Source organism: Lepisma saccharinum, chromosome 26 (assembly GCF_977018435.1).
Source record: "Lepisma saccharinum chromosome 26, izLepSacc3.1, whole genome shotgun sequence".
In the NCBI taxonomy this organism is placed as follows: domain Eukaryota; kingdom Metazoa; phylum Arthropoda; class Insecta; order Zygentoma; family Lepismatidae; genus Lepisma; species Lepisma saccharinum.
In genome coordinates this window covers 49,924,003-49,934,586 of record NC_139254.1, presented here as the reverse complement: position 1 = coordinate 49,934,586, position 10,584 = coordinate 49,924,003, and the positions used below count along the sequence as shown (strand labels likewise).

Below are 10,584 nucleotides of genomic sequence, written 5' to 3'. Positions count from 1 at the left end.
GCTATGGCATAAAAATGCTATACATTATACACGATAAAATTCAACCATAGCAGAAAAATGCCAAGGAATATCCAAAGCATTTCCTTTATTATTTTTGCTAGCATAAATGCTACGTAAAATTCCAAATATCTTAGTACTCAGATAGTACTTTTACACTGAAGCATTTCATGTAACATTTCGGCTAGCATTTGCGATTACAATGTATAATATATACAGCACGAAAGGCACGTCGAGTTACGCCATCTATGATGAGTTCACGTTGTTCACAATTGAAACAACTAAAATATTCTTCCATACGCGTACAGTAAATGATATAAAGCATGTATTTAAGCAGTGCAATTGATTTGTACCTAAAAACCATTTAATACGAAGCGATATTCCTCTCGGTTGAATAGTTATCGTGTTCTAAAACTGCGAAGTGATGCGTTGTTTACATCTCACGCGGCCGCCATTACTTCTGCACTCGTGACCTGGAGGTCGCTTCTGATTGGTTATGCTTCGAAAAATGCTACGGAAATATGATCGATCTTATCCATGAGAAATGCCATGTCACTTTACACGATAGCGTTATGGTCATGGCGTAAATGTTAAGAAAAATGCTAAAGAAATGCTTTCGTCTAAATGCTCTTGTCTCCCCTCACCCTAATCCCACTCCCATCCGCCTCTGTACCATCACCACAATAACAACGAAACCGTTTCATTAGAGATCATAACAGTTCTTCAGGAAATGGCTCCCTGTAAAGTAAATCACAAGATAACCGTTCCTCCTTATCTCATAAATTGTTCGTGCATGTGGAATTTCACGCGTCGGAATTTCTCGAGCGTTTCCTGCTCTTCATCGTAACAAGCAGCGACAATCGCTTGGATTTTTACGAACTTCATTCCTAAGAATTTTCATATAAAGAGCCTCGAAGTTCTGGTCACTGCAGTCCGTTTGCAAGAACAGCTCCTGCAACATCTCAGCAAACCATGAAGGTTGTAAGTACACAAGATATTTCAAGGAGTTGAAGAGCCTCTCGGATAGCGTAACCTCCTCGGCTTGCAATTAGGGGTTTCGGGTTCGAAAGAAGCACACGTAGTGGTTCGGATCTTTCTTTAAACTGAATGTTCAGTCCCGATCAGTCTATCTGTGCATAAAGTTGACTTAAAACAAACTTCAACTTTAATTTAATGTTGGAGTTGTACCTGCTTTAGTCAAAAGCATTTATCATAGCAATTTTCTAAACATGTTATGCCATAACCCAAGTGAAAAATCTTTTGGCATTTCAGATGCCATGGCATATTTCATGCCATTTCTGAAGCATAGAATAAGTCCAATTTTTGTGGCATTTTTCGTAGCATAACCAATCAGAAGCGAGCTCTCGGTCACGAGTACAGATGTAATGGCGGTCATGTGAGATGTAAACAATGTATCACCACAGAGAAATGTATATATTTGTGGTGTCACTTCACAAATTTATGGTCCAAAATTTCCTAATTACCAACTTTACACAATGGCCCAATTTATGGTCGTTTTTGGCTCTAAATTTACACTTTACACCCTGAGATGGAAACACTGGATAAACCCCTGGGGGTTGCGGAATATTGTGGAGGCTTCTCGGGGTGTGTCATTAACCTAAAATGGGGAAGGAATATAAATACTTTCCATTTCGTATTTTGCTCCGTGCTCTTTCTACAAATGGTGTTAATCGCGACGAGAAGGGTGAATGTTGAACTGATGAAATGATGAAAACACGATGATAGTATCATTCATGTTCTAGAGACTTCGCAAGGGCCTTGTAATCAAGGGCGTCCTGGGTTCGATCCTCGGAGATCCTTGCACAGTTGTACGAGCGAATCCCGTTTCGTTTGATCTTTCCTCCAGTTGTTCCTGTCTTCTCATCGATAGGAAGCTACATTTCGGGAACACAAAACCGCAAGACATAAATTGCCTTCCTCCGTCGCGTAGTGGACTAGTTAGCACGCTGCGACGCCAAGGGTCTCTGCTTCGAATCCCAGCCTGGGCATTGGAGTGCTTTGAAGTGTTTCTTCATCAATTTAATCATATTATCGCTCATCCTCATGTAGCATTAGGTTTAATTTACTTCGCATTTCTACCACTTTTGGCTACATGAGGATGAGCGATGATATGATTAAATTGATGAAGAAACACTTCAAAGCACTCCAATGCCCAGGCTGGGATGGTTTATAGCTCGTTGGACTCGGAATGAAGTCCTTTTTCCGATCCTACAATACAAAATGAAGGGTTTCCATTTAAAATTTCACAGTTGCCCCACGCCCCACCCCCAGGAGGCGAGGGTGGGGAATCAAGTGTGACATCATTGAATAGCTTTCTATCACTTATTCAACAAGTATTTTTTCGTTTTCCGATTCGATGTGTATTTCTCAGGATATGTGACCGTTCCGGGACTTTTGGACCACCCGGTATGTGTCCATTGAAACGTCCTAATCACGTGATTGATACCTGTGTAATTGAGAAGTAATTTAAATTTGACGTATTACTCGATACCGGCCTCCCCAATGGCGTAGTGATAGCGTCGTCGCCTTGTAATCAAGGGATCCCAGGTTCGATACCCGGTGGAGGCACATAGTGGTTCGGATCCCACTTTAAACTGTAGGTCCAGTCCCGACTAGCCTTACTGTGCATAAAGTGGACTTAGAACACCAAATCAATCAATCGATACCGCTAGTTTTCTGTGAATTTCACCATGTTTGCACTTTCAAAGCAGCGAGAAACAAATGTTCATAGTTGTACCAGTGCAAAACCCAAACATCACAAGAAGCACGTATTGAAGAAGGGCTGTTATTTTACTCTGGTGTTTGGACCTGCTGCCAAGATAATACTGTGTATAGGAATTGCGTTGTGTCGTCCATACATGTTTGTGATTATTCATTCATCTCACCGTATTATCAGCTGACACGCACCTACACTGGTCCTCTAGGGCCTGGGAATGGTCACAGCTAGGTTACCCAAATCGGACTTCTCGGTCAGGCTAATAGGGTAAACAGATGACCGGCCCTGACTGGTCACTGGTGCCGGATTTATACTTTTCTTTTAGTTAGAAATGAAAGGTTATGGAATTTTCTTCCAATAAAGTTTGATTTATTATCTGTTATGCACAATTACAATAAAACGTATCTACTGGCAATCCTGGATTGGGTTGACAGATACAGATCTGCGTGCAAACCCTTCCAAGGTTATTCACGGTTTGATGGTATCGCAAGAACCCAGAGCGTAAGCAGCAGGTTTATAAGAAACTAGGCCAAGCCTAAGCTGGAGCCCGACATGGGGCACAGGTAGTTAGTTCTCCCTACGAGGTTTACCTGTGATACCAGCAATCGGGTAAGAAAGCTGAAATATATAGAAATCAGGTCCCCTTTTATACCGAATGGTTGTTTACAAAATACCAAGGAAACTTGGTCGATATTTACACGTATTCATGGATCTACATAATTACATCAAGCAATTTAGGCTTTTACAATATTTACATAAAATTATAGTAAAAATGTCATACCCGGGAAATGGATTTCTTCAAATTTACAGGAGAAATTACTTACAGAATTGAGTTTCTGTGTAATTTCGGAAGTTCCTAGAAGTGTTTTCTCGCATTTTTGAATGTATTTGGCCGCTAAATCATGTATTTTTCTATAATAATGTCCGTCCCGATGCACGAAAGCTGTTGCTTGCATTTCCATCCATGTACTTGAACCGGATGTTGCGAGCATCTGATGACGTAATCCCCCGCCAAGTGTTTCCAAACACACCAATTTTTCACTATATTGCCCAACCTAAAGCAACCTAACCTAACCTTGCCGTGATGGTGCGTGGAGCTATCGTGAATGGTTTCTGGGGCTATTCGTGGATGGTTATACGAAACAGAATGTTTTTTGGAGCTATGCGTGAATGGTTTTTGGGGCTATGCGGGAATCGTTTTTGAGTGAATGGTTTTTGGGGCTATGTGGGAATTATTTTGTTAAGAAGGTTGAAACACTGCTTTGCCGTTTGAAACACAACGCTAGTCAAGATTGGCCCGCCATTTTGCGTGTTCAGGAAGCGAGAAAAGAATGAACAATAATTACTCGATATGTCGACAATAGATACTAATTTCGTTAAAAAAAAAAAGCAAAAAATCTTGTTAAACAATCTCCCGCAATACAGAATAGGTAAGTACGAATGTCATCAATTACAGAATAAACGAGTTACAGACAATACCCGGCTTTGATAGTTTTACTAAAATTATTAAAGTTGTAAATTACATACCTCCTTAACATATTTTTCAGATCACATAATAATTAATTTTGTTATCTTAAAAAACTGCAGATTAATTCAAGAATGTTCGAATTTCGTGCAAGGCACAGATAATGTATGCATATCTAGCACGTGCAGATGTTGAGCTCCTGCTTTACAAATGGAAGCACGACCAGATTCGACTGGGGCGACACACAGCATTCTTCTCCATCGGCGCAATTATTCAAGTGGAAGAAAAGCGACGTAGAATAATATAATTCAATCAATCAAGAAGGGATGCTGTGCTGGAGGTGCGTCATATCTTAGGCAAGTTTTCGGGAACATAAGCAAAGGATAGCGAGCAACCACAATTCACTTCGTGTGGACCTACTTATCTTATGATTTTATCAATGTAGTCAGTGGTATGAAAAATTGTCTTTACGTCTAGATACAGGGCCTGTTTTTGAGTGCGATAAAGACGACCTTCATTCCAGTAATCTGAAAATTGTTATTTTCGGCATGTGAAACGTTGGAAATGTTTAGTTACACAAATATGCCACTCGAAGCGCCATGAGGTCCGAAGTTAGCTTTAATGGCTCTTTGCTTTTTGTTTGTAGAATGCAAAGTGTGTTTTGTGAAGTATTGATTTGATAAATCACGTATACAGAATAAATCCACATAAATCAGGATATCAACAGTTGGAAATGAAAAATGACAACAATATACACACAAAAACACACACAACCACAACAACAATAGGATAATAACTATAACAATGATATAACTCTTCAGTTGCTTGGTGCACGTCGTGGTGAAAGTTTGGACGTATGGAAGCCTGGATAAGGTAAATGTTCCCCGTGCATATAGTACCTTGCCATGAAGACACATTTAGGGGATGTGGGGGTAGAGCCTCATACATTCTCGATCTCGGCCATTTTGGAGGTGATATGATCAGCACCACGCTCCTGGAGGATCATTTATAGTATACAAGGTTTATAGTCTACAAGGAAGTGACTTTCTTCTTAAGGTAGCCTTGTAGCTTTATTGAGGTTGTGCCATTTGCTGGTTGTGCGTGGGATCTGGGTATGGCTCTTGCGAAGAGTTGCCCATTCGTGATTCTGAAAATAAATATCAAATCTAAAACCTGACGTCGAAGAGAAAGATCGTTTACTTTTGGGAGTGAATAGTATTTCATGTTTGGAAAAGCTTTCAATGTTCAATTGTTATGATGAAGAAATCAACTACTTTGTTTGTTATCCTTATATTTCTTTCACATGTCATGGACCAAATATAAGAACCTTACTGGAGCGTAGGTTCAAGCGCAAATTTGCCTCGAAAACTACAATTTGCAAATAAACGTGTGACAGGATAGGTAAAGATTGCATAAATATAATCATATTGCATGAAATTTCTCAATCTGTTAGCAGGAACGTGTTTAGTTGCATCCTTCCTATTTATAATTGAAGACTAGAATTGGTAAACGCTGTAAGTGCCACAATAATCCAAACACCGTTTTCCACGCTAAACTGTGAAATGTGCCATGCTTTATAATCTGGTAAACGTGAAATGTGGCTGGTAGCCCTCTAAGTAGTTCAAAGGGCGTGTAAAGAGGTCACTAGTGTGTACGTTCTTACGGGCTGATATGCTGAACGATACGATTTCCCAACACTTTCGCTCTTGGCACTTACAACGTTTACCACCTTTAGTTCTCAATTATATAATTATTGGTTCATGAATTGACATGAATAGAGCATCTAATGCTATCATTCTTTTAATATATGTCACATTCTGACGCGAGATTGATTTTTACTTTTCTGATGCTCAATTTTTCAGTGCTTTAATTTTGTCTTCGAATAAATAAAATCATGCATATTTCTAACAATATTTAAGTAAGTCTTAAATTTTCTTTCATTCTCACCGTCGCGATTATTTATATAGAGGTATATACACATACATATATATATATATATATATATATATATATATATATATATATATATATGTAATGTATGAATGTATGTATGTATGTGTATGTACTATATTTACATATATACATAAGTGACAATATAATTCAAATATAAAAACAATACCAAAGATTTTTTGATGCTCAAAATATACGTGCTCGTTGCTCGTGCAACCATGAAAACCATCCATGACCTACGCTTCAAGTGTCTACCACATCCGCCATACTCACCAGATTTGGCACCATCCGATTTCCACATCTTTGGTCCATCAAAGGAGCACCTTGGAGGGCAGAGGTTCAAGTCTGATGAAGACGTCCAATCGGCGGTACACGAGTGGTACACAGTCAACCGAAAGAATTTTTCTCACGCGGTATCGAGGCACTACCTATCCGATGGCGTAAGTGCATTGAACTGGGAGAGGTCTAAGTACAAAAATAATGCACAATGAAGCATTATCCCTGCATTAAAATAGTGGGAAAAAATTACTGCGGTTTTCATTTGATTCGCCCTCGTATATTATGACTGGCAAATACTAAATTATGCCACTGCCGAATTTATTATCTTAGTGTGACAACTATGTGGTTGTGTGTGTAATATTTGTTGGTGCTGTAAACATCAGAAAAAACAGTGTGGTATTTGAATATTTTCCAGTGGAGGGGGGAATCCAGTAATTATTATTGAAGTATCACAATCTTATGTAAATTATATACACAGTCCCTCCAAGTGCCGAAAAACAGCAACCTCATTTCTTCTTCAAATTTCGCAGTGTCTGCAGGAAATCATTTGTTAATATTTATCCTGTACGTATGCTGTTATCACTGACAATTATTTCTTGCTGAAAATTTAGTAAATACGACATTATGCAATGGATAGTGTCGTGTGAGCTGACACCATCTTACTGATGGAATAACTGGAACATGGGCGCATTGCTAATGCCGATACCTACTGTTAGACGCTTCAGCATTTGTGTGAGGCAATCAGAAGGAACACATGTCTTGACAAAGGGGTCCCGGGTTCGATACCCAGTCTAGGCACTTAGTGGTTCGGATCCCACTTTAAACTGTAGGTCCAGTCCCGATTAGCCTTTCTGTGCATAAAGTGGCTTAAAAACAAAAACTCAGCAACTCAACATGTCTGAACACTACTTTCAGAGCAATGAAGATGTGAAAACTTGGATGGTATGGAAACCCTGACTTAGAATTTTGATCCACCGGCATGAAGAACTTAATCTCATGCTGTGAGAAGTGCTTTAACAGGAACGGTGAATACGTGAAGCAATAGTGCCACATATCCACTTTCACCCTGCACACTCGTTTTAAGACTATTAATAATAACCTTTTCTGATCACCTCTTCTATATCATTTGTTGCGAAATGAACCAAAGTAATGTACTCTTTCTTTTCAGCTCTATGTACTTCTGTTGGCTCTGGTGCTCTCCTCTGCTTCGGAGGAAAGGAAGAAGCGCGCTGGGTTTTCTCTCCCGGCGACGTCTGCTTCGTTTCAGATCCATCCCAGCGGAGGGACATCAACTAGCAGCATCACTTTAGGACCTTCGTTGCCTGGAGCTGTTCTATCCTCACTTCCTTCTGGAACTCTACCGGGTGCTGCATTGGCTTCTGGGGCTATAGCACCACAGGCTCCTCTCGCTCCTCTGTACCCTGCGACCGCCTCTTCATACTCCACGGGTATCATCTCTACTGGGCTGCTCGACGGTCGGTACGCCTCTGCTTATCCTACCTCCGCTGCTCCAGTCCCTTTGTCACCAATTTTTTCACCGGCTGCCGGAGCGTCGTACTCTAACAGCAATCTCGATTCCAGAGTGGTTGGCCTTCGGCATGCAGCTGGGTATCCTACGGCAACTCCCATCTTGCCGGCTCCTGTCAGCGCTGGTGCGTTCGCAGCTCCCTCTTCAGGTGCGTCATACTCACACAGCATCATTCACTCAAGTCTGCCTGGTGGGAGATATGCTGCTGGTTATCCTGTCTCATCCGCCCTTGCAGGACATGGCGCAATCGTAGCTCCAGCAACTGGCGTATCCTACTCCTACAGCAACCTCGACTCCAGAGTCATAGGTGCTCGATATGCTGCTGGATACCCAACAACTTCTGTCCTTCCAACTCCACTCACAACAGGAGCCGTTGTGGCACCCGTCTCTGGAGTTTCTTACTCGAACGCCAATCTTGATTCAAGAGTTCTTGGTGTTAGATACGCACCTGCGTACCCTACCGCTACTCCAACCCTTGCAGCTCCTTTTGCAGGCGCTGTTGTGTCTCCAGTCAGCGGACTATCTTACTCAGTCAACAATCTCAACTCGAGGGTGATTGGACACCCTGCTGCAACTTTGGCACTACCTTGGGGAGCAGGAGTCCTTCCTGGATATGGAGCTTCGTATTCCATCAACAACTTGTATTCGACTCTGGGTGGTATTGGATACGCTGCCGGCTACCCTGCAGCTTCCTATCCTGCAGCTTCTTACTCTGCAGGTCCTGTAGCTCTAATTACATATCCTTCAGCTCTTGGGTACTCCTTGGGTGGATACTCTTTACCTGGCCCAGTAACTCCTACGACTCTTCTTTCGACAGGTCTTCATGGCTTTGCTCTCAAGGGTTAAAAAACGACATCAGTTAAACTGCTTACTGTGGGTTCAGCTGATGTAATGTTTGTATATCCAACTAGTGCCATTTGTAAATAAAATTTCATTTCTATACTATAAAGATGAGTGTCTCCTTATTCGTCATATCCTCGTGACGTTACATTGTAGAAACTTGTCCTCGCAGCTTGATGGAGAAGCTGAACCTCATGGTGTAACTATGTGAAGAAGAATCTAGAACAGTGGACCATGTTAGTGTGACGTCAAATTGAGTACAAGCAAACCCGTCACGTGGTGTGCCGGCATCTGATCTGGGAATCGCAGCCAATAGGCGCCGCCGCTGAAGTCACGTGAGGCTGCTGGACTCCCAGCGACCATCGCGGCATCGGCGAGGCAGTTGAGCTTCGGAATAGCTAGATTTTCTTTTAAAATGCATGCTTTTCTTATCCCAGTTATTCTTTGCCTTATCCTCTGCAATATATGTGTAACATATCGTCCTTCTCCTAAATCTTGTCTTTATATGCAGCAGTGGTCGATCCAGAAATTAGTTTTGGTTGGGCGAATTTCAGAGTCGTGTACCTCACCTTACCTATAATTACACTGTTTCATATGAACAATAGCTATATGGTTCTTTTAGCAGGAGACAATTATCCTCTACGGATTAGCTCTTTTAAGTGGTCCAGGGTGGAATAGATGGTCATTATTGTACATTGTTATCCATTGGCGTAGCAACATATTGCCGGGCCTAGTCTAGATCAGAATGCAAAGTCCCAATCCGTTCTTTGAAATTCCATGGCTTATTGATCAGAGTATGTATGCATAAGCAGGGGTAGAAAAATACAGCACGCCTGAAACTTTTCGCCTGTTGCCTGAATTTTCAAATTCAGTGCTAAAAAATGTTTTTTTTAAATACATACATACATATATATATATATATATATATATATATATATATATATATATATATATATATATATATACATATTTCTAGTTTGCTATGGAAATTTTCATTATTTATTTTTTTAAATAACGAGCACAGTTTTTTAATGTTTGTGTGGTTTCTGTATCACGTGTAACATTACATCATAATAATAAACATGCTATTTTTTTCACTGTTGCTAGCCGAATATGGCGATGTGGTAGAGTTGCATAGTTTTTCATGTTGATACCAGTTGAGCCTTCTTGAAGGCCACTCTCGCAAAGTAAAAAAAAAGTAAAGTGTTCCCCTGTGCTTTGCACTACGCCATGAAGGCGTATAGGGGGTGTGGAGTAAGGGCCCCACATTTTCTTGATCTCGGCCGAGCTGGGGGTGATGTGATCAGCACCACGCCCCTGGCCGCCTTTACCCCCCACAGTTTCCTCTAGGTACCCACTTTATACGACGCTAGGAGTAGCTTGAACAGGTTGAGAAAGTTCCGGTTCTCCCCCGCCGGGGATCGCGCAAGAATTAATTACTTTCATTCCAATCCAATTAATAAATTAAATGTTTTAAGACCATATTTCAAAGTGTGTAGCTTTATCTTAGTTGGATTCATGGCTTTCTTATACCATATTTGCAAATAATAATAATAAAAAAGAGACCTGGCTCCAGAGAGGCTGTCGCCTGAATTCGAACCCTGTGGGTAATTATACCATGGTATTAGTGTAATATAGAATGAAGTATTTCCAAATTTCAGTAATCAAGTTTTCTTCTCGATGTTTTACCGAAGTACAAGTATTGGTAAAAAAAAAATCACCCTCAACGAAATTTTGTTTCCTTTGTTAGAACAATCAGCATTTCACAACAAAGAGTCAGTCTATTTT

The 10,584-nt window shown here is 40.8% G+C and overlaps 1 protein-coding gene across 1 annotated transcript; it reads left to right on the top strand.

Moving 5' to 3' along the window:
• Positions 1–918: 918 nt before the first annotated feature.
• On the top strand, positions 919–8,864 carry LOC145979533 (uncharacterized). Its single transcript, XM_083112489.1, has 2 exons — positions 919–978; positions 7,597–8,864. Exons 1-2 carry the CDS (start codon positions 970–972, stop codon positions 8,800–8,802), a joined length of 1,215 nt encoding a protein of 404 aa, XP_082968615.1. The 5' UTR covers positions 919–969; the 3' UTR covers positions 8,803–8,864.
• The last annotated feature ends 1,720 nt before the right edge of the window (positions 8,865–10,584 follow it).